The sequence below is a fragment of the Protopterus annectens genome, chromosome 14.part0, assembly GCF_019279795.1.
Source record: "Protopterus annectens isolate FY-2018-M chromosome 14.part0, PAN1.0, whole genome shotgun sequence".
In the NCBI taxonomy this organism is placed as follows: Eukaryota; Metazoa; Chordata; order Ceratodontiformes; family Protopteridae; genus Protopterus; species Protopterus annectens.
The window spans coordinates 782,186,511-782,210,704 of record NC_056748.1 but is presented as its reverse complement, the minus strand read 5'-3'; the positions used below and the strand labels follow the sequence as shown (position 1 = coordinate 782,210,704).

The window sequence follows — 24,194 nt, the reverse complement described above, 5'->3', positions numbered from 1 at the left end:
TATGACCATACAAACATCACTCACATTATTAAAAAAAGTAAGTCCTATTCTACGTTGCCTACAACTTCCATGCTTACTAATATCAGTCCACTTCTTCCTCTCAGAAAAATAAGACAAATGAGAAACCAGGTAAAAAAAATGGCTTGAGGGAATGTAGAGAAAGAAAGTTAGAGGTTGTTTCTTGTGACTCAGAGAGGTAACTAGCGGTGTGCAACAGGTGTTGATCCTGTGTCCAGCATTCTTCACTGTGTTGGTCTAAGGCATAACACAACACATCATGGACATACTATGGATATTTGTCTCACAGGTGGCCTCTTTAAAGATGTGCATGAATCCTTAAACAGAGCAGTGGCAGCAAAACCCCTTGCAAAGTCTGGTTGCCTCAAGCACATAATTCCGAAGGCCAGTTACAGTATCTAAATATAATTATTGTACTGTTTATGGGATTTTCATGTACTGTGCATGGTACAGTCTGATGACTAAAAGCCATGTGATGTGACTGCACTCTGCCAAAGACAAAGATCATAGTCATGATTTATATTTCTTAGAGTTTAACTTTACTGGTCATCTGCTTTCACGATTCAGCTTCAGCTCCAGTTCATGTTAGAACTTATATGACTATCAGCAACTACTTCTATTTGAAGGATAGCACTTGATATATCTCATAGGACTACAATTCAGGTACCTTATTTTAGCAACTTCCTTCTTTTTTATTAATTTGAGAGCTGATTTTCATGCTATTATTTCTAAAGAAATCAATAAAATTGCTGAACTACATGCCTGGATTATCCAGCATAAGCTTGATATTCTCACTGTAACTGAAATTTGGCTTAAACCCAGCATAAACAATGCCAAAATTATACCTCCCACCTATAATGTCGTCCGTAATGACACTATAAAGAGGAAAGGAGGTGGTATTGCTTTAATACTTCCCAGCGACTACCACATTTCCCCTTACAACAAATCAATACCAAAATTCAAATCAGCAGAGCTTCTTATTTTCTTGAAATTAAACAATTGAAAACAAATATGTATTACTGTCCTTTACATCCCTCCTGATGACAATGCACCTATGCAGGAATATATCCTACACTGGATATCCATAACAATTCCATAAGAAAAAAATATTATTGGGTGATGTGAATATCAATTGATTGGACATAAACTCTAACTACTCTACATCTAGCATGAGCTTATTTTGTAAAACACAACTAATTAATAGCCTCACATATTATAGCAAGACATCTAATTCCCTATTAGACTGGGATCCTAGTATCAGACCCTAACAAATACTCCACCACAGGTACAATGTTAGACTCTCTCAGTAATAGTCTCCCAGTCTATACAATCAGACATTTCATACATCCACTTAAAACAGCATGTTTATAAAACAACATACAACCTACAACCTTCCCAAGTGTAACCCATCTATCATCTATTAAGTGGAACTTCCTAAAAGACCTACCATTAGATGTGTGTGTCTTTCGGTTTATCCCAGTTACCCTGATGCACAACCTTCAACAAAGGCATGCCCATTCTGAGAAATGCTACCTCAGCACCACTACCGCGGTCTAAAGTCCTACCATTAGATGATGTAAAAAATTCAATACAATTTTCCTGAATATCCTAAATAGCCTTGGACCTCCTAGAAGGAAGAGACCGAAAAGAGTAGAATGCTAATGCAGGGTAGTGAAAAAGCATACAAAGAATGGCAAAGATATAAAACACCTCAATATCTTGAAAACTGCAGAATGCTTTGCAATCTTACTAAAAAGCAAATAGATGAAGACAACAACTATACTATACTAACTTTCAGAATAATAGTAAACACAACCCTAAAAAATTCTGGACAGCCTTTAAAGAAATCTTGCATCCCATCCATAAACTCAACCTAAACCCTCTCCCAATAACTCACCATCAATAGAATTCAACACTTATTTCACAGATAATATCGCATGTCTAAATAGGGAATCCTCGACATCTTATCCTAACCCTGCCCAACAGACACATATCACCATATCTACTTTCACCATCAGACCTGTGCCCACATCCAGTATAAAACTACTCTTAAACTCAAGCCATGCACTACTTCAGCTGAAGACCTTCCAAGTGAGTACTTTAAAATAACAGCCGAAAGCATTGCCTGTCCTGTCTCAATCCTTATAAATAGGTCAGTTGAGGAATTCCACATCCCTTCTCTATGGAAAAGTTACATATTATCCCTCTGCACAAAGGAGGAAATTCAGCAGACGTGACTAAGATTAGACCTATACCAATCTTATACCCTCTCTCCAAAATACTTGAAAAATGTATTCAAAACAATTGCTAAACTACATCCTGCAGGAAGAACTACCACCCCCCACACACTTGGCTTCAATTCTTCTCAAAGCACTAACACTGCAATTATAAATTATATAGATACTGTCAATAAAGCTAGAGATGGTGACAAACTAGTCTCCTCCTTATTTCTAGACTTCTCTAAAGCCTTTGACACAGTTTGTTACAGATGTCCTCATTAGGTCTCATTCAGCCCACCCTTCTATGGTTCAAAAGCTATCTGTCCAATAGATATGTCAGTAAAATGACACTCCACCCACTCTCCATACCTCCCAGTCACTGCCAGTGTTACCACAAGGCTGTTTCCTTGGTCCCCTCCTCATTAGCATTCAGATCATTACCCTCCACACAGCCACACATCAGGCCTCCACAATACAGTATGCAGATGACTTCACACTCATTTGCACATCTGATAACATGGCACACCTCCAAAAAATTACAGCCACTGAAACATGGCTTTGTAACTCACAACTCATGCTCAAACCCCCCAAAAAACAACAAAGTACTACTTGTTTTCTCCAAATCCCCCTCTCATGAAAAGATAAAATGTAAAGTCCTGTCTCTTGATAATACAACCATTGAAGTCACTTCTCACAGAAAATTGTTAAGGTTGATAGTGGAAGATAATGTTAAATTTGACCTGCCTGTACAAAACTGCATAAGAAAAAAACTCATCAAAACTAGGGATGCTTTATAGAGCCAAAAACATTCTCACCAATACAACTAAACCTACACTTGGCACTACTTTTCTACTCCCCACACTTTTTTATGGTGCTCCCATTCTTACTAATCTTCAGGCATTACAAAAATCAAAAATTGAACAATGCTAGAAACAAAGTTGCTAAATTTGCAGCAAATATCCCTTTCAGAACCCACCAATGTATAGCACTAAAACACCTTACATGGTTAGAACTACCCCGTTAACTAACATATTCACAGCTTCTTACCAATTGTAAAATTATCCAGAATCCATCTGCTTGTCTAGCACTAAATAACATTCTACATAACTATATTCCTGGTCAGTCATTATGATCCACTGATCAAAAACTCCTTACTGTCCCCAAACCTATCAGATCTAGTGGGCATTGTACTCATACCATGGTGCTATGGCCTGGAACTTCTTACCTGTATCCATCAGGTCAATACCATCCCTCCCATCTTTCAAAGTCATTCTGAAAGACTTCCTAGCCAAAAGCTGGCTCTGTTCTTGCTAGAGGTCAGGATAAACTATATCCCTAATTGCGAACAAATTCTTAATCATACCTTACACCTCCTTACTCTCCCTTCTTCACTCTCATTCTTAATTCAATCAATTTCTCTCCCCAAGCTTTCTCTGTAAATATATTATAAACCTGGTTTTATTTCTCTTCATATTGCAGTTCCTGTTTGTATTATATACTAACTTAACCTTTAATTTCTCTATAAAGTGACTAAAATTTATCTAACTATTAAATCATTTTAATATAACTTGTATCTCTTCTTAAGCATGTTTTTAATGTTTTCATATTGTCTAATCTGTTATTAAAGTGTATTTTCTTGTATTATTTTTAAAGATTGTAAAATTATTGTTAAAATGTTTTGCAATACATCAGAGCATTTTTTTTGAGCCGGCACTGAAAATGGGCTCCTACCTCCTTGGATTTTCCCAGTAATCAAATATCAATAAAGTAAATAAATAAAGCTACTCAATAAAAACTGGATGGGTGTTATAAAACCTTGGAGAACAGCTGGAGTGGTGTTCTCTCACTTTTCCTGGAAAGAAAAGTAGGCTTTAAATGTGTACATGTAATTGGTCTAGATAGTATATGATCTCTGAGATGTTCCCATAATGGAAATGTAGTAGTACGGTACCACAGGTTAGTACAGAAAGTAGGGGATTAGCACATTCTCACTTCCCATTACCTGCCTGGGGGACGGATATAGTACAAGGAATATGTCATCTTCTAGTCACTAATTCATAGGGAACAAAATCCCAATACCTGTATTACCATTCTTGGCAGTTCTCCTGTAATGTGATGAAAAAGAAAAGCAAAGAGATGAGAAAGCTGTACCACTTTCCTGTTTCCTTCTGTTTGTGTTACTTCTTTATAATTTATAAGGGCCATAGTAAGGTATTTTCTTTCTTTTTTAACAGACTCTGTACAGTTCAATCCGGAATGAGAAGCTACAGTGGGCAATGTGAGTAGACAACATTTTTCCTCATATGCTGATTGCAAATGTATTTAGACTTATGTTGCCAAATTGTAATTAAACATAAGTAATAGTTAAGTAACATTCATCCAGGTGTATGGTTGGTATGAAGTTAAGGAACTTGCCTAATTTCTTGTTTACTGTTTAGTTTCTTTTTGATGTTGGCATGGAATACAATCCTAAATCCTGCCTGTTATTGCTAATGGTAACACTCTTTAAAAATTAGTTAAAATCTCACTGATCGAAGATATGATGGCAGATCTTAAAAGTGATTTTTTTTTTTGAAGTTTGCTTACTGAGGTAGAGAGCTGATAAATATAGATCAGTTTCAAGGTCAAGAAGAATGTAAACAGTAAATGAAAGCTAGTCACAGCAATGAATTAGTACATGCATAGGTGAGAATAGATAGTTGCAGTGTAAATTATGTGGAAAATGTATTGTTAAATAATGTTATACAGTATTTAAATTACTGGTGCAGTAACACTTCTATAGGTTAAATAGAAGCTATAACATCTAAAGAATTATTTTTCATGTCTAAATTATGGGTCATCCAGATTTTTTTTTTAAAGGGACCCATATCATATACATTGTTCTGAATCCTAAATCCAGGTACTTAGATTTTTTTTTGTGGTTGCTCTTTGCCTATTCCTTCCCTAGGCAAACTTGAGTCTGATCATTCTTCCATAGTGGGTATCCACCCACAGAAATGAGTCATCAGAGATAGGTCCCTTCATTTCTAACCTGTTTGTCTGGCTTACCTGTCCAGACTGGGTCCCTGTGGCACCCATACAGTTCATGCCCCCAAGCCAGAAACTACATAGATCCCAACCCTCATCAGCAACTAGCATCATTCTGGCCATGTGTTATGGGATGTTTTTTCTCTTAAGGTCTAACTGTACCAACTGGTTGATGTAAGCAATTCAGTTTCTGCAGGATATCCATGCCCTCCCACACATACATTCCTTGAAATAAAAGTAAAGGTCTCAAATGGGGAAGCTTCTCAATCCAAGCTAAACCAACCTGGCTGAGCCAAGAGACCCCAGCCAGAATGAACAGAAGAAATAGTAAAATGAGTAACTCAAGGAGAGGTTGTGATTCAGGAAGGAGAGTGAACCTTAGCTTCTATCCAGAAGTTCTGAAGTTTTCATATTAAATACCCTTGTTGGAATTAGAATAAGCAAGCAATGCCTTAACCAGTATTACTATAAGTTCTTCTTGATCTGATGAAGTCTATCAGATAAAAGTGCTAATCCAAATAAAGCTTCATTAAATTAATAATCACTCCAGGCAACCTATTTTAAAGATTTGAACAAATTTAGTATGAAAACTTCAGAACTTCCAGACAGAAGCCAAGGTTCACTCTTCTCCCAGAACCACAACCTGCTCTGAGCTACGTTTTTAACACATACAACAAATGAGGCCTGCCATCACTGGCTTAGGTTACCACACCAATGTTATCAGGCCAGTTGTCTATGTGCAAGCTTCCACAAGCATGGGATCCACAGCTTACTGGGAACCATCTCATTCTCCTCCTTGAATAGGAGATTGATTGATGCGGGAGGTTATAACTTTTTAATTTCATGGAAGTTTGGTATGAGGAAGTGATGGGTAGGTATGGTGTCAAGGAGAGGAATGCAGAAGGTCAGATGATTGTGGATTTTGTGAAAAGGATGGACATGGCTGTGGTGAATACGTATTTTAAGAAGAGGGAGGAGCATAGGGTGACATACAAGAGTGGAGGAAGATGCACACAGGTGGATTATATCCTATGTAGGAGGGCCAGTCTGAATGAGATTGGAGACTGTAAAGTGGTGACTGGGGAAAGTTTAGTTAAGCAGCATAGAATGGTGGTCTGCAGGATGATGTTGGTGATCAAGAAGCAGAGGAGGAGTGTGAAAGCAGTGCCAAGGATTAAATGGTGGAAGTTAAAAAAGGGTGATTGTGAGGTGGAGTTCAGGGAAGAGTTAAGACAGGCACTGGGAGGCAATGAAGAGTTACCGAATAGCTGGGTAACTACAGCAGAGCTAGTAAGGGAGACTGCTAGGAAGGTGCTTGGTGTGACATCTGGACAGAGGAAGAATGACAAGGAGACACGGTGGTGGAATGAGGAAGTACATGAGAGTATACAGAGGAAGAGGCTGGCGAAGAAGAAGTGGGATTGTCAAAGAGATGAAGAAAGTAGACATGAGTATAAGGAGATGAGGTGCATGGCAAAGAGAGAGGTGGCGAAGGATAAGGCATATAGAGAGTTGTATTTGAGATTGGACACTAAAGAGGGAGAAAAGATGTGCAGCAGGTAAGGGTGATAAAGGACAGTGAGGGAAACATACTCACAAGTGAGGAGAGTGTGTTGAGTAGATGGAAAGAGTACTTTGAAGGGCTGATGAATGAAGAGAATGAGAGAGAGAGAAGGTTGGATGATGTGGGGATAGTGAATCAGGAAGTGAAGCAGATTAGCAAGGAGGAAGTAAGGACAGCTATGAAGAGGATGAAGAATGGAAAGGCTGTTGGCCCAGATGACATACCAGTGGAAGCATGGAGGTGCTTAGGAGAAATGGTAGTGGAAGTTTTAACCAGATTGTTTAATGAAATTTTGAAAAGTCAGAGGATGCCTGAGGAGTGGAGAAAAAGTGTTTTGGTACCTATCTTTAAGAATAAGGGTGATGTGCAGAGCTGCAGTAACTACAGAGGGATAAAACTGATCAGTCACAGCTTGAAGTTATGGGAAAGCATAGTGGAAGCTAGGTTAAGAAGGGAGGTGATGATTAGTGATCAGCAGTATGATTTCATGCCAGGAAAGAGCACTACAGATGCAATATTTGCTCTGAGGGTGTTGTTGGAGAAATACAGAGAAGGTCAAAAGGAGCTGCATTGTGTCTTTGTGGACTTAGAGAAAGCATATGACAGGGTGCCTAGAGAGGAGTTGTGGTATTGTATGAGGAAGTCGGGAGTGGCAGAGAAGTGTGTAAGAGTGGTACAGGATATGTACAAGGGTAGTGTGACATTGCTGAGGACTGAGGTGGGAGTGACATATACGTTTAAGGTGGAGGTGGGTTTACATCAAGGATCAGCTCTGAGCCCTTTCATATTTGCAGTGGTGATGGACAGGTTGACAGATGAGATTAGACGGGAGGCCCCGTGGACTATGATGTTTGCAGATGTCATTGTGATATGTAGTGAGAGTAGGGATCAGGTTGAGGAGACCCTGGAGAGGTGGAGATATGCTTTAGAGAGGAGAGAAATGAAGGTCAGCAGGGCTAAAACAGAATATATGTGTGTAAATGAGAGGGAGGGTAGAAGAATGGTGAGGATGCAGGGTGTAGAGTTGGTAAAGGTGGATGAGTTTAAGTACTTGGGATCAACAGTTCCGAGTAATGGTGAGTGTGGAAGAGAGGTGAAGAAGAGAGTACAGGCAGGGTGGAATGGGTGGAGAAGAGTGTCAGGAGTGATTTGTGACAGACGGGTACCAATAAGAGTGAAAGGGGAAGGTCTACAAGAGGGTAGTGAGACTAGCTATGTTATATGGGTTGGAGACGGTAGCATTGTCGAAAAGGCAGGAGTCAGAGCTGAATGTGGCAGAGTTAAAGATGTTAAGATTTGCACTGGGTGTGACTAGGATGGACAGGATTTGGAATCAGTATATTAGAGGGTCAGCTCAGGTTGGACGGTTTGGAGACAAAGCAAGAGAGGCGAGATTGCGTTGGTTTGGACATGTGCTGAGGAGGGATGCTGGGTATATTGGGAAAAGGATGCTAAGGATGGAGCTGCCAGGTAAGAGGAAAAGAGGAAGGCCTAAGATGAGGTTTATGGATGTGGTGAGAGAGGACATGCAGGCGGTTAGTGTGAAAGAGCATGATGCAGAGGGCAGGAAGAAATGGAAACAGATGATCTGCTGTGGCGACCCCTAACGGGAACAGCCGAAAGAAAAAGAAGTAATTTTAGACATCTTTCTATCAAACTGTGTGCCATTATACAATTCCATCTGGAAAGTTCATTTTGCATTCATTTTCCTAAATCACATTTTAGATCTAAGTTACTCAAAGTCAGTGATATACTTCATCTGAAGGTGGTCTGTAGCTAGTATGTTGAACATATGAACTCAGCATTTTATTTATTTATTTATTTATTTTTTGTGAGAGTCATTGTCAGTTGTAAAATCATGTTTCATTTTGTTCCATGTTTTATCAGCTTCCACTTTAACTGATTAATTGATGTCCATGGTTATAACCTTTTTACAATAAGGAATGTTGGTATAAAATTTTCATGATGGCCATTTTGAGGACATTACTGAAGACTATTGTGTGCTGTTATGCAATTCCATTTGTAAATGCCTTTTCATTGTATCTTTTGTAAATCCCTTTTTGGATCCAAGCTACACAAATTCAGTGTCATAGTTCATGTGGTGAATCATGATCCATGACCATGCTGAAAGTCTGAACACAAAATGTTTTTTTTTTTTATATATTATTTTGTCTGCTGACCATCAAGTCACTCCTTGATCAGACACTATCCCTGCTGAGGCAGGGGCATCATCCAAACAGCTGTGAGAGTGCTTTGTAATCTTGCTGGCATTTTGGCAATGAGAACATTTTAATTTTATGTCCTAAATACAAGACTGATGGTGTTGTGAGTACTTGTACCATTGCAACTGCTTCTTATGCACCCTTATCTGCATATGCATAAGTCCCAATTTGCACAAATAGGAGATACCATCACTAGTTGGGACAGACTCCCCCATCTTTTTTCTCAGAATTGGTTCACTGCACCATGACAGGCCACTGCTCTTCTGTCCAGGCATTTTCATCATTCTCCGGTTGGGAATCCCCATCCCTTCTCCCAGGATTGGCATGCCCCATCCTTCCTGTCTGCACTGTAAGCAGCCGTGGCACTCTCACCTGGGCTGCATTCTGGGATTATCCCTCTAGGTTACCACTGCAGACTAAACTTTAATTTATGGTAGAGCTATGGGCATTGTGTTGAAAATAATATTTAAACATTTCTTTCACATTGTCAGCTTCTTTTTCTAGTAATTGTTGCACAAACTGATAATTTTGTAACTGCGTAAAATTTGTGTACAGAGTTTTCAGGGTGTTATGTCATTATCCAGTTGCATTAATAAATGTCCTTTTACAGTCATTTTCATAAATTGCATTTTGAATCTGAGTTGCATAAGTTCATTGTCTGTCTTTTTTCTGGTGGTGGTCTGTAAATGTTATGTTGTGAATTTTAGATCCATGTGTCACATATGGGCAGAGTTGTGACCGTTATTAAAAATGTTATTTCTGCCATGTTTTATTAACTTTTCTAAGTGGAGCTATCATGTTTACAGTTTCTGTAGAAAATTTTTATTTCCAGACTCTCTTCTCAATCTCTCTGTTTTTTTTTTTTTTTTTTTTTTATAATTTTGAAGGCATTTTTGGACTTGTTAAAGATATGTGGAAGTTGAATGCAGAGTCTACTATTGCAGGTTAGAGTTAGTGCTGAAAAGCATACATTGTACCAGTGACATTTCTGACGTTTGTGTAAAAAAAAAAAAAAAAAAAAAAAGAGATGTGATTAAGTATAAGGTCTAGCTGGCATGCACAAGTTTTCTGCCATGCACGGCCACTTTTGATCTTTGGGTAACTAGTAACCAGAATTCCTTGCTCATTTTATAATTATGTACAAGGAATATCTTTTTATTATTCTGCAGTACTTTATATTGAGAACAGTTTTGGATGTAGTATGGGCTATATCATGTGCCACATGTGGCAAAGAAGTGGGACAGAAGGTAAAGATGATGTCTCACCTCCACAGCCAGTTACGCGAATGTTATTAGTTTGTTGACATGTTATATCATATATCATCATTTGTTCATTTTGCATCTATTGCCTACATAAGTGATGAAGTCTGAGTCTGTAATTAGTTCTTAGAATGGCTTATGGATTCAAGTGCATGGTTCACGATGTATTTCTTCAGGTAGAGGTGGAATTCTGTTTGTTTACTAAAACTGTATTTCTGCGGACAGGTTGTGATTGATCATTTCAGTTTGCTGAGTTACAGGTTTCAATGAACCATGACTCAGTGAGCTATAGCACTCTGAGGAGTTTTACACAGAGATTTAAAGATGCAAGTTCCCAAAAATCTAGAAGTACTGATATACTATTCTTGGGGGAGATCATGTACAAAAGATTAAATTTAGAGTAGGCTTTTACTGATGCTAGGAGGATTGTCTAAAGTTATACATGGAGAAGATAGTATAATGCAGGAAGGGGTGTGAGGAGGGTATTCATATGATCCAAACCAAAGTCTTTCTATCACTAGCCTTTTACAATTGAAAGATCTTAAAAGATAATATGTTCATCAGTGTGTATAGGTTGTATTTTAGAGAGTACTTTTGTCATGTAATTAATGGGATATGTATTTATTTAAATATTAGTATCTAGTGTTATAGTTAGATTATTTTTAATAGAAGGGGTGTGTTTATATAGTGGGAAAAATACGAGTTGAGCTTCAAGACAGGATATGATGTCAGTTCCTAAATAATATTTAACTGGTGTAATATGTGCTGCTGGTGTTTCTGATGAAGTTCCTCATAATTCAACTGTTTGGGATGAACGCGCTTAATTTTTAAACAAAAAACGTGTGGATTTTAAATAAAGACGTGGATTTGCTACTTCCTGCCAGCAGTTGCTTTTGTTCGATTTTCATGGTATTCCTATGATGGCTGGTATAGATCAGTGATGTCACATGATAATATGCACTGGATAACATCAGGTTATCAGAGGGGTTGTGAAAGCATATGAACTAAATAGATTAGAGTTCTGAAGGTTTGTGGGGGGGTGTCATTTTTGGGGCACTTAATGTAGTATTTTGGGAGCTGGCAATTGCAATTGTAACAGCAAGGAATTGTTTCTTGAAACCTCATGTAACCACACAATTTTTAGTATTACTTTGAACTAAAAAAAAATCTATCTCCTGAATATTTTCTGCAAGGCAGAATGTAGATTTTTAAGTGAAAAATGCTACAGTTGTTCACAGTAGCTATCAACTTTTTATTCTTTGCTGCTGAGCAGTTTTTAATATTATAACATGTAATATACACTCCAGAATAATTTTCTTAGACTTGGAAAACCATGTCTTATGGATTTATTCCATAGTTTATGGTCTGTATACTCTTTCTTTATTTATATTCATTCATTCATTCTCTGTTTACCCACTAAATCAAATTTTACATTCATGTGGGAGCTGGATCCTTTCCCAAAAGTCAGTGGATACAAAGCAAAAAGAGTTGGGCTGAACAGCATGTCAGTTTGTCAATAGGAGTGAATGCAGGTGCATGCACAACCACACACACACACACACACACACACACGCAAGCACATCTGTGGAAAATATTGAAGGTTGCCAGTTTACCTGCAGATCATCACTGGGATGTGGGAAGAAACTGGAATACCTGAAAAAACCCTCCTGGGTTGGGGGAGGACATGCAGACTCTGAATAGAAGGCACACAGCTAAGAACCGACCTGATGAACCAATCCATGTGAAGCTGCAATGCTAACTGTTGTGCTAATTGACAGACATGACTGAATGCTAAACACATATTTTTAATTGCAAAATATAGTTTCTATACATATTACAGTTACATGGAAAACAAGAAATCAGATTTAACAAGTTATTTAAGCCCTTCCTGGACATTCCTGTTATTTAGGTCATTGTAAGATATAGGAGTTAGAATATAAAGTTGTGTATGTTGTTGTTCAAGAATCCATGCCTGCATATCAGTAAAAGAGAAATAACCACACCAGAATAAACACGTGGCCAACATTTATTGCCAGACTTCATAACATTTGAATGCAAAAAATAGTCCAAAGGATGAATGCAATGTAACAACTAAATACAGTTTTAGAAATTAAATAAAAAGCTGGCAGATTTACCAGATCCTCACCCACAGAATGACTATAGTGCAAAATAAACCAGTTTAAATACTTACAGTCCATCATAATAACTATATAAAGCATTTCAGATTGCTCATTGTGTGAGAGTTGCATTGCAGACTGCTTACGTTTGTTTTAAAACACAGCAGAGTTTTTCACACAAGCACATTCCTCACTGCTCACACCTGTTATCCATTCTCGCACTTCCCTTAGGAAAATGGAAAAATGTCTTTCAGATCATGACTTGCCCACAAGGCTGTTCAGCAGCCTATTCCTCCCTTTTTCTCACCCCCAACTTGCTCTACTAATCACTTACTATCACCCATCACTCACTTTCTTCAAAAAAAGGAAAAATGGCCTCTATGGAGTTAGACTTTAAATACTGCCATTAAATTAATGCACTGTTTACTCTTTATTATGTCATTCCTCAACCTAAGATATTTATATCGACATACTCTTTGTTCTGATCCCTTAGAGCACCATCCTGTGAACTGGTTTCAGACTCAATAGCCATAGTCCACTTTGAGAAGTGCACCAAAATTCTCTTTAACATTGCACTGCTAATACCAACAAGTGATAGAATTACATGTGGAAAGAAAGACCTACAAAACTCATTGGTTGTTTAAATAAATTTAATGCAAGTAAAAATCATAAATAATTTGCAGAAACATTTCCAGAACATACCACAGACTCATGGTACCGTATTGTATCATGATAGCCATATGCTTATTTTATATTAGTTGTGCCACTCTTGAGTCAATTGAAATGCAAGCCCCAGTCAGCTTGGTAATGTACACTTGCTTCAGTGTAGACATAAATGAGCTTGCATCTGGTATCCCTCAGTTTTAATCTGTTTAACATTTTTAGAAATAGTATTTGCATTTTAAAGGCTCTAACTCCAACAACAGAGAGCAATGCCTTTATATGCAGACTGATGAATTATTTCAATGAGTAACTTGCATTTTCACTCATTATATATTAAGTGCAGTTCAGTCTTCTCTACTCCTGTGAGCTGAAGAAAGCAAGTACAAGCAGCTTCCTTATTTGTATCACTCACGTTTCATTTTTTTAAGGTGAATATAATTAAAGTAAATAAGGAAGATACCTTCACAGAAAATCCTTGTAGTATGGATGGGTCTTTTGCATGTTTCTGAGCAATGTGCATGGTGATGCTGATTCATAAACAGTTGCACAGTTGTTCAACAGTTTGCAAAGCATCATATGCACACATGCAAATGAGTGCATAAACATATAGAAATTATTTTGAGCAAGGGAATGAATGAATGAGACTGAAATGAGGGGAAATAAATGTCATAGTCCATAATTGTCATCAAAGGTGCTTACACGCTTTATTGGCAGACTTTATACAAGAAAGAGAGTGTGGTAAAAATGGTAAGTTACAGTTTGTAGTAGTCTTGTTCGCATCTGCAGTAGTTTGCACTCAGATGTATTTAATTGCTTTAGCCACTGCCAGTGCTAATCAGGTTACATGTACTTGCAGGCTTAGAGCTTAGAAATGATATAGCTAGTGGCTGCAAAACTAAGTCTTTAAAGCGTATAAAATACTAACCAGGACAAAGTATCCTCTGAAAAAAGGCAGATAAGTCCAAAAAAACATAAAGAGGATACACCACGACAATCGAAGCCAACCAAATCACCAGCAAAAATATTCCAACTGCAAAGATATTCCAAAAACGAAGTTTATTGAGGCAAAAAGAAGAAAAACAGTGAGCGCTTTCACGTCACCAGGACGCTTCATCAGACTTAATTAAGTTCCTGCATCAAACATCTTATATAGTAGTAAAAAAACTCCTATTGGGTAGCGACTATAAAAATCCATACAATAAAAAGCTTAAATCATTATTTCACATAAAAGGAAAGGAGGGAAAATTTCAACACTTCATACTTAATAACTATTTAAAATACATAATAGTATAATATGAGATTTTAGATATATATATAGAAATGTCTATAAAAAGTAATAATAAATATCTATATAAATTATCTGATCATATATGCAAATCCATCAGCGTTTAAAAGGTTTATCTATTAAAAATGGTCTTAAGGAAACTTTGTCATTAAGGCCATGACCCCTATCTGCTGCTAGCTTGATTATCCACTTTACTTCTTTCTTTTCTGTACTATTACGCATGCATCCTAGCCTCTCTGTCCTATAAATATGTTCTAGTACTATAAAATGAAAAACGTGTACTATCTCTTTGAAGAACATGATTAGCCAAAGCATTCAGTTCATTCTCCTTATTAAAAGCATATACATGTTCTCTAATACGTTCTCTCAAAGTTCTAGTGGTCATACCTACATAAAAACTGTAATCAATGTAGCTATATTAACCCATGCTTGTTGTACATGTAATCAATGTAGCTATATTAAAAACTCTAATGAATTTATACATCCAGATACAGGGAAGAAATATGAGTTTAATAAATATGCGGATTGCAAGAGTAGGAATGTGGTTTACCTAGGTCAATGTAAGAAATGCCAAAGTTTTTATGTAGGTATGACCACTAGAACTTTGAGAGAACGTATTAGAGAACATGTATATGCTATTAATAAGGAGAATGAACTGAATGCTTTGGCTAATCATGTTCTTCAAAGAGATAGTACACATGTTTTTCATTTTATAGTACTAGAACATATTTATAGGACAGAGAGGCTAGGATGCATGCGTAATAGTACAGAAAAGAAAGAAGTAAAGTGGATAATCAAGCTAGCAGCAGATAGGGGTCATGGCCTTAATGACAAAGTTTCCTTAAGACCATTTTTAATAGATAAACCTTTTAAACGTTGATGGATTTGCATATATGATCAGATAATTTATATAGATATTTATTATTACTTTTTATAGACATTTCTATATATATATATATATATCTAAAATCTGATATTATACTATTATGCATTTTAAATAGTTATTAAGTATGAAGTGTTGAAATTTTCCCTCCTTTCCTTTTATGTGAAATAATGATTAAGCTTTTTATTGTATGGATTTTTATAGTCGCTACCCAATAGGAGTTTTTTTACTACTATATAAGATGTTTGATGCAGGAACTTAATTAAGTCTGATGAAGCGTCCTGGTGACGTGAAAGCGCTCACTGTTTTTCTTCTTTTTGCCTCAATAAACTTCGTTTTTGGAATATCTTTAAAGTTGGAATATTTTTGCTGGTGATTTGGTTGGCTTCGATTGTCGTGGTGTATCCTCTTTATATGTTTTTTTGGACTTATCTGCAAAGCTAAGTCTTGACTGAGTACCACATATTCGATTGCTTGGTCAACATGCTTCACTCTTATGCTGAACCTGTGGCCATGTGTAGTCCTCCGATACCTGTAGATACTCTTCATGCATACCAAGTTATCATCTTACCAACATAGCTGTAAGGACCTTTCACTTACCTACTTGTAATCCTATGGGTATTTTAAAGGCATCTGCCTCTTAATTGCTCAGTATGTTTTTCAATGCCATGTTGCTGCAAGTGGAAGTGCATACATGGTTTGTCAGGTCTGCAAGGGAGAGAGTCAGCATTATGTATGGCTTCTACAAATCTGTACACCTCCCTGAGGTACTGGGTGCCATACATCTGGCATTAAAGATTCCACATGGCCCGCGATCACAGAGTTGCATCAGTAGGAAAGGATATTATTCCCTGAACCATTAGGTAGTCTGTGTTGCACAGGGTGTGTGTGTGTGTGTGTGTGTGTGTGTGTGTGTGTGTGTGTGTGTGTGTGTGCGCGTGTGTGTGTTTGTCCGGCCTTTCCCGAACACATAGTATCATTAAATGGGCACATGGGTTGATGTAAGCAAAGTTTCCTTGTCTGTATATGCCTGGTGAGCTTCTGCAGTAACTCACCTGAGACCATAAGCCAGATGTTTGTGTTATGCTTCACAATGTGATTGAGTAAGCCAGATCAACATCTTAAATATCTGCCTGAGTTTTGCCATCCTCCAGACACCCCAGAATCAGAAGAAAGTGAAAGTTGTTATCAAGTGACTCAAACGGGAGGAGAATACTTTTGTAGGATGATACAATTGCTGTTATAATGTCTAACTCAAACTGATGAAACCGTAATAAAGACATTATCCTTGCAATAACAAAATTAAGACAATTTATGCCTAAAACACACACACACACACACACACATGATCCATGGCTGCGCTATACATATTTGTATTTTGATATTCCCACAGGAGTGAACTGGTGAATACCATCAAAAATGAAATTCACTTTTTCCTCCTAGAGAAAAAAATAATGTGGCAGAACATTTCTCTGAGTCTCTGTCAAATTACTCAGGAGTAGGTGAGAACACATGGCTAATTGGCATTAGTCACTCCCCAAGACTGCCTCATTAGCTTGCAGTATCCCCAGAGATCAGTCTCTGAGCAACATCCACCATCAGGGAAAATCCATGGTTAGTCGGGTAGGGTCTGAATCAGCAAGATTGCTGTGATACAGGAATCTTCCAGGTAAAGGCTTCTGCATTTCAGCAAGTCTTTCTAAATTCCAGGGAATATCTTCTTTTCTGTTGTCTATTAGCTTTGTCTAGAAAAGCAATAAGTAGTAAATGTAAACAGCATAATTCAAAACTATGCATCCTTGTAAAAAGAGTAGATATGGGTTTAGTTAATGCAGTTCTAATCCATATCCCAGGTTCTATATGGGATTGAAAGTTGATCTGTCAAGAGACCATAAATGAAAGCAAGTTAATTCATTGCATCTGCAGCTAACAAGATGCCGCTCATCATTATACATATCATGGAGAATATTCCAGCATTCCGCGGTTTGAGGGGAAGCTGTGTCCTCCATTGTTATGTAATGGCCCTCTTTGCAGTCAGCAGCATAACATTTAATAACAATGTATTATTGTTTACACCTTGGAGCTTTTCTCCCCCTGGGCCTCCGCTGAAAATGGAAAAGTATCCAGTTGGACTATCCCGGTCAACAAATGTGAAATAAAATAATAATCTCACCTTAGAGATATGAGAGAAATACTATAAATAATAACGTTACACTTTTGAGCTTCCTCAGCTTCATATATTCTGCTCGCTTGGTTCCACAAATCTACCTAGTAAGTTGCAAGTTTATTACAATCCCATTTAATGTGTTCCCATGACAGAATGCTTTCATTACTAATACATATCCCACATCATGGTTGTGGGGTTACTTGTATAATTGGCTACGAAAAAATTTGCTTGTGAAAATCTTCCACTTTGGGGAAGAGGTGGTCATCATAGGTAATTTCATGCATGATGCAGGTGGGGATCTGTAAAGCTAACTTATTTTTCCATATGGGTAGTTTTATAATCATTTGTCAGATTACAGCATATCTGTACTGTCACGTTATAACAGGTGCAGATCTTTACCTCACCAGTGTTATTGCTCTCCATTATAGTGAGGATATTTTTATAATGAATTTGCTTATTCGTGATCAGCACTTGTTCAGAACTTGTAAGCACTGAATAACCTACTAATTACTACAGCACTCAACCTTCCTCATTACCTAGAGGAAAACTGTTTTGGTACTTACTTTCCTCACTTACTTAGAGAAAAACAGCTCTTGTACTCACTTTCCTCACTTATCTAGAGGAAAATAGTTTTTTATTCAGGCATGTCCAAGGGTCAGCTCCCAGTGTTCTCTCCTGTCTATCTGATGAATCTGGGCATCTTGGGGCAATGTAGCAATTGCCTCATATACAAAGACAACCCTCTCCTCCTACCACCCAACACTACAACCTGTGAGAGATGCACTTATCTAGCCAAACTGGAGGTAAAGCTCTCTCCAACCAAGACTGAACTTGACATCAAGAGGAGAAGGTAAACACTTGCACCACACCACACTCATCACATAGTCTCACTAAATCTACACCACCAAAACCCACACATAGAAACACAAAAACATTCATGGAGGCTCTCAATAATAATCTGCTCAAGCAACAGAGACCTCCAAAGCAGAAATGCAAACAACCTCCACCCCCCCAACACAACCCAAATGACACATAGCCCGCAGACTCAGTGTGCCACTCAACCACAGTCAATAAGGCAAAACAACGTACCCAACACACTAGTCAAAGGTGACTCTATAGTCAGGCACAATGATGTCCCACTCATCAGGCTAAACAAGGAGAAGGTTACTGTCAGCTGCCTGTCGGGTGCCAGGATCTTCCACATAACCCACGAACTCAGGTCACTCCACAAGTACAAATATGACTCTGTCATTGTCCATGTTGGTGTGAATGACCTGAGACGTACCTCCCTGAACTACATAGAAGAGCTCTCCGATCTTGTAGCCCAGGCAGGTATGACCCTGAGTAGCATTCTGCCATCACCCAGAATGATGCCGCAGTACAAGGCCAAAATGATTGACTTCAACAATTGGCTAAGCTTCTGGTGCCATTCTAAAGGGATCCAGTATCTGTCTGCCTGGGATGACATGGTCGACAAACCACGATGCTTTGCCAGAGATGGCCTGCACCTGTCACACCTGGGATTCCGGATACTGGCTATGGTTCTTGCCACCCCTCTAGTGCCTTTTTTAGGCAAGGTTCAAATGACAAATTCACCACCATAACAGGAACAGGCAAGCAAAAACTGAGGGTGATGCTACTCAATGCTAGAAGTCTAAATCTCAAAATGCACTCACTTGAGGCACTCCTTAAAATGGAGAACATTGATATCTGTGCAGTAACTGAGACCTGGTTCAAGGCTCCAGAGAGCACCCCTGCACTACTAGGCTATAACTCATACCACATTTTTCGGCCTTGTAACCTGGACCGGAACACCAAAGGCAGAGGTGTGTCCATATTCATTAAGGATATCCACACCTCCAGGCTAGTTGCTCAGCATAATGCAGCCGAGGTTATCCACGTGCAACTAACTTTGGGCAAAACTGCAATCCAAATTGTGGCTTACTGCAGCCCACCATGCCCCAGGATTCCCATTCCTCTTTTCTTGATGTACTGGAAAATATTAGGGTTCAACCAAACATCCTAATAATGGGCGATTTTAACTACCCCACCATTAACTGGGAAAACTACTCATGTACCAACTCCTTCACTCAATGCTTTCTGGAATTCATAAACTCCAATGACCTGGATCAACTTATCCACACCCCCACCAGGGGCAACAATATCCTAGATCTAGTCATTACCAACATGAGTGACCACAGCTGAAGTCAACGCCTCATTGGTCCAATCCGACCATAAGCTAATTACCATAGATATCTACATCCTGCCCCCACCCTCCATTAAGGAAAGCATGGTAAAAAATTTCTCCAAAGCCAGCTTCATGCTTCTTAAGACAGAAGTGGTGAACTTCATGACACCCATGCAGATGGACAATACAGTTATGACTACTGAAACCTACACAATTGCACTTTATAAGCACTTACATGAGTGCATAGATCGTGCTATCCCAAACAGAACCAAGACGCTATCCTCCAAAAAAAGGAAGCCAATCTGGTGGTCCCCTGCCATAAACAAACTGTACAACAGAAGGAAGAAACTGTTGCAAAAGAGAGTAAAATCTCATGAGTGGAGGAGCTCCCTGGTCAGCCTCAGTAAGAAGCTGCGATCCCTGATAAAATCCTCCAAAGCTAGTTACAAAAACAAAATCACCACTGATTCTAAAGACAACCACAAAGCATTCTATAGCCATGTCAAGAATCCCAATGGCAACAGTCAGATCTCCTCTGAGTTACAGCACAATGGCGCTAAATATACAGACCCAACTGATATTGTCAACATCCTGGCAGATAGGTTCAGTGCTAACTTTACCCCCCTCACCCCCTAAAGAGCCCATCTCTATACCGGAAGAATGCAAAGTTCCTGTAATCACGGCTTCACAGGTAAAAACCACACTCTCCAAAGCCAAGAACACAGCATCCATGGGACCAGACAACATCCCAGGCTGCGTTCTACACGAACTACAGAACGAATTGGCACCCCACCTAAGTACCATGTTCAATCTTAGCCTCACCTCAGGCTTTGTGCCTGCTGAATGGCACACAGTGATGGTTATCCCACTCCACAAGGGGGGAGCCACCACGGACCCTGGGAACTACCGCCCCATTAGCCTGACGAGCCTGGTCTGCAAGGCCATGGAATGTATCATCATGGAACTTATAAACAAAGACATTGGTAATCTCCAAACTCTGGACCCCATCCAGTTCAGGTTTGTAAAAGGGAGATCATGTGTCCTAAACCTGATAGACTTCTTTGAAGCCGTCACCAAAGCCGTAGACAAGGGTAAGGTGGTTCACACCACCTATCTAGATCTTGCCAAGGCTTTCAACACCATCCCCCACTCTGGAATTATAGATAAACTCACTAAACTAGGTATAAATCCCTATGTCACAAGATGGGTTAGCACCTGGCTCACTGACAGAACCCACACTGTGAAAGTAGCAGACTCCAAATCCGACTTCAGACCCGTGACAAGTGGAGTACCACAGGGTTCAGTCCTGGGTCCCTCTCCTGTTTGGTTTCTACTTCTCTGAAGTACAGGCTAACACAGAAGGTCTTTGGCTAATGAAGTTCGCAGATGACTGCAAACTAGGAGCCATAATCGAAACTCCTAATGATGTGGACATCTACAAAAGGGCCTCACTGAGACAGATGCCTGGTGTCAAAGCCATAGCCTCCAGCTCAATGCCAAAAAGTGCATTGTCATCCTCTTTGGTAAAAACTCTGTACCCATGAACTACAACATAGGCGGTAGTATACTTAACACTGAAAGTGTGATGAGACCTTTGGACAAAGGTGGACAGTAGTCTCTCCTTTGATAATCATATCGCCACAGTAGTCAGGAAATCCTTCTCCATGGCACACCTCATCACAAAAGGTTTCTCATCCAGAAAAAAAGAGGTCATTGTTCCCCTCCACTCATCACTCATTAGACCCAATATAGAGTACAATGCCCCTTTTGGTATGTACCTCACAAGACATCTACAACAACTGGAAAGGCTGCAGAAACACCTCACAGAGGATTACTGGCCTCAAACAGATGCCCTACGCAGACAGTCTCAAAAAACTCCAGCTTTACTCCGTTGTATATCGCCTACTCAGAGGTGATCTCTGCCTAACATACAAAGCTATGTCAAACCCAGAGCTGTTGGACATGCTCCACTTAAAGAAATCCCAACCCTCCGAGCTACACGCTCTAGGGACCTAAACCTTGTCACCACAATAAACAGAACATGCCGGAGGGATAGATTCCTGTCCCAGAGACTTCCCATACTCTGGAATAAACTACCTATCTATATCAAACAAAGCTCCTCATTAGCACTCTTCAAGAAAAATCTTGATGATTAGATGGGAAATAGGAAATTCACCCTGGGGATCACCTCTGTGGCTCTGCTCGATAGTGGCACAGGAAAATAGTTTTCTTGGGTGGCAAAAGCCAGGGTACCTTTTTGGCTGGGCTTGTATAGGCCCCAGGGCCGATAGCCTAGTACCTACCTATGAACTAACGTTGTATCTCTGAATTAATTATGCAATTAAAATTGCTCATCAGTATAAGCGGACACCTGGAAGGATCTTGAATAAGTTTCAGTATATGGTTAACACCCTGGGTACCCACTCAGGGATGTCAAGAAATAGTTAACAAGGTCATTACCCTGTTCCCCAGTCAGGACTACCCCCCCCCAGGGTGAGAAAAGGAGTGTAAAACATGAAACCTGACAGGACTGCTTAACTAATATGAACACTCTTTTTCTTCTCGGCTGTATGATGTGCAGAAGAAGCCTCAGTGTTATATCTCCTCATCATTAGCTTGGAGTACTTGTACTGACAAATGCATATCCTGTATAGTTACTATATATGGGTTCTGGTTCATGACCCAAGTTCTCAATCAAGCTCTCTTAATTGGGTTGCTAATACCATTAATGTTTACCCTTAATAACTTCAATTTTACCCACAGCAAATAAAATTTAAGGCACCTCTATAAAAGGGCTCTTCCAGATAGCAGGCAAGGTTAGCAGCTTAATTTTTGCCCTTCACTTGTGTTTTGAGTACTATGCATAAGATTTGGAGAAGCCAGTGAAGATAAATTACAAGTAATAAACTACAACAGATAGAAGTATTTACAGAGGTATTGAAGTAAAGGCCATATAGATAAAACAGATCAACTAACAACCTAACAACACTTACTTCAACAATGTAAATAGATTTCTCAATGTATAACAATAGAACAACTCAGTTAATAGGAAAAAGATCGCCAGTAATAAAAGGCAAATGCTAATGCAAACTATACACATAGTTATGAAGTGACTCTCAAGTCTATGGGGTGGTAATCCTCACCCCTACTGCCCCTGGTGTACCAACAGCATCTACAAGATGATGCTAGGTAGTCTTACATCCAAGCATTAACTCCAAGCTGTCAAACTATTAAAAGTCTTAATATTTATCTTACTTTATTGAAAAATCTACATACTAAAAGTTCCACTAGTTCGAATCTACAAAGTTTACCTTGGCCATAATGCCGTTTGGCTCAGGCAATTAGCATTCATTTTGCCATAAAGGTTAATCCACAAATAAAGATCAAGTTGCGAAAATATCTAAGTTAAGAAGAGCGTCTTCAGCTGATTTCCATATTTTTGATCCTGGAGGTTTCAGTGCTGAGTCTGCTTCTGTTAGACTGACAGGTGGAATAGTCCATAGAATCTGGTGTGGCATGGGTGAGCTTTCCTGCATGAACTTATTCAACTCTTCATTCTGTTGAAAGATCCAAAACCAGGAGAAAAGTTTGTAGCCATGCAGGATAAAGTAGGTATGCCTTTATTACTTTATCCTTGAGATTGTATAAGGGGGGTACCATTGCTTCCTGATGATGAGTAGTTACTTCAAGAAGTCATTGTCGAAGCATATTTTATTTGACAAAATATTGTATGTCTCTCTCTACCCATGCAGCTCTAAAGACCATTTCTTTTTGTTGACAGGAGAAAAAAATTTACAATAACAGGCCAGTAGTTTTGATGCAGCATCCATACCTAATGTTGGTATCCATGCTCATAAAAAGCAGATAATATCCTTCTGCTCAGCCACCTCCTGCAAGCCCACAATCCTTAAGTTTTTTCAGCCCCTCACCTCATTCGCCGAATCACATATTTTATCTTGCAAAGTTTGAGTAAACTCCAGAAGGAAATTGGTCTGATGCTCTACCCTCCAGTCACAGTGCTGTGTCTTCTGTAACTTGTTCTAACTAGCAAGTGTGACTAGTGATCGCTGTTAACAAGTCTTTTGTGTCTTCTGTAACTTGTTCTAACTAGCAAGTGTGACTAGTGATCGCTGTTAATGAGTCTTTTGTGTCTTCTGTAACATGTTCTAACTAGCAAGTGTGACTAGTAATTGCTGTTAACGAGTCTTTTGTGTCTTCTGTAACTTGTTCTAACTAGGAAGTGTGACTAGTGATCGCTGTTAACGAGTCTTTTGTGTCTTCTGTGACTTGTTCTAAATAGCAAGTGTGACTAGTGATCGCTGTTAACGAGTCTTTTGTGTCTTCTGTGACTTGTTCTAAATAGCAAGTGTGACTAGTGATCGCTGTTAACGAGTCTTTTGTGTCTTCTGTAACTTGTTCTAACTAGCAAGTGTGACTAGTGATCGCTGTTAACGAGTCTTTTGTGTCTTCTGTAACTTGTTCTAACTAGCAAGTGTGACTAGTGATCGCTGTTAACGAGTCTTTTATTTCTTTGAACTGAGTGTGTAAAGCTTTATGAGAAGACTCATGGGATAAAATGAGG

General features: G+C 38.9%; 1 protein-coding gene across 1 annotated transcript in view; it reads left to right on the top strand.

Annotated features, from left to right (window-relative positions):
* Window positions 1–24,194, top strand: part of PSD (pleckstrin and Sec7 domain containing) — a 1,472,276-nt gene that overhangs the window by 952,903 nt on the left and 495,179 nt on the right. The window contains exon 10 of the mRNA XM_044056531.1: window positions 4,472–4,515. Within this exon, the coding sequence (XP_043912466.1) occupies window positions 4,472–4,515 (44 nt within the window). The remainder of the gene's footprint in view (window positions 1–4,471; window positions 4,516–24,194) is intronic.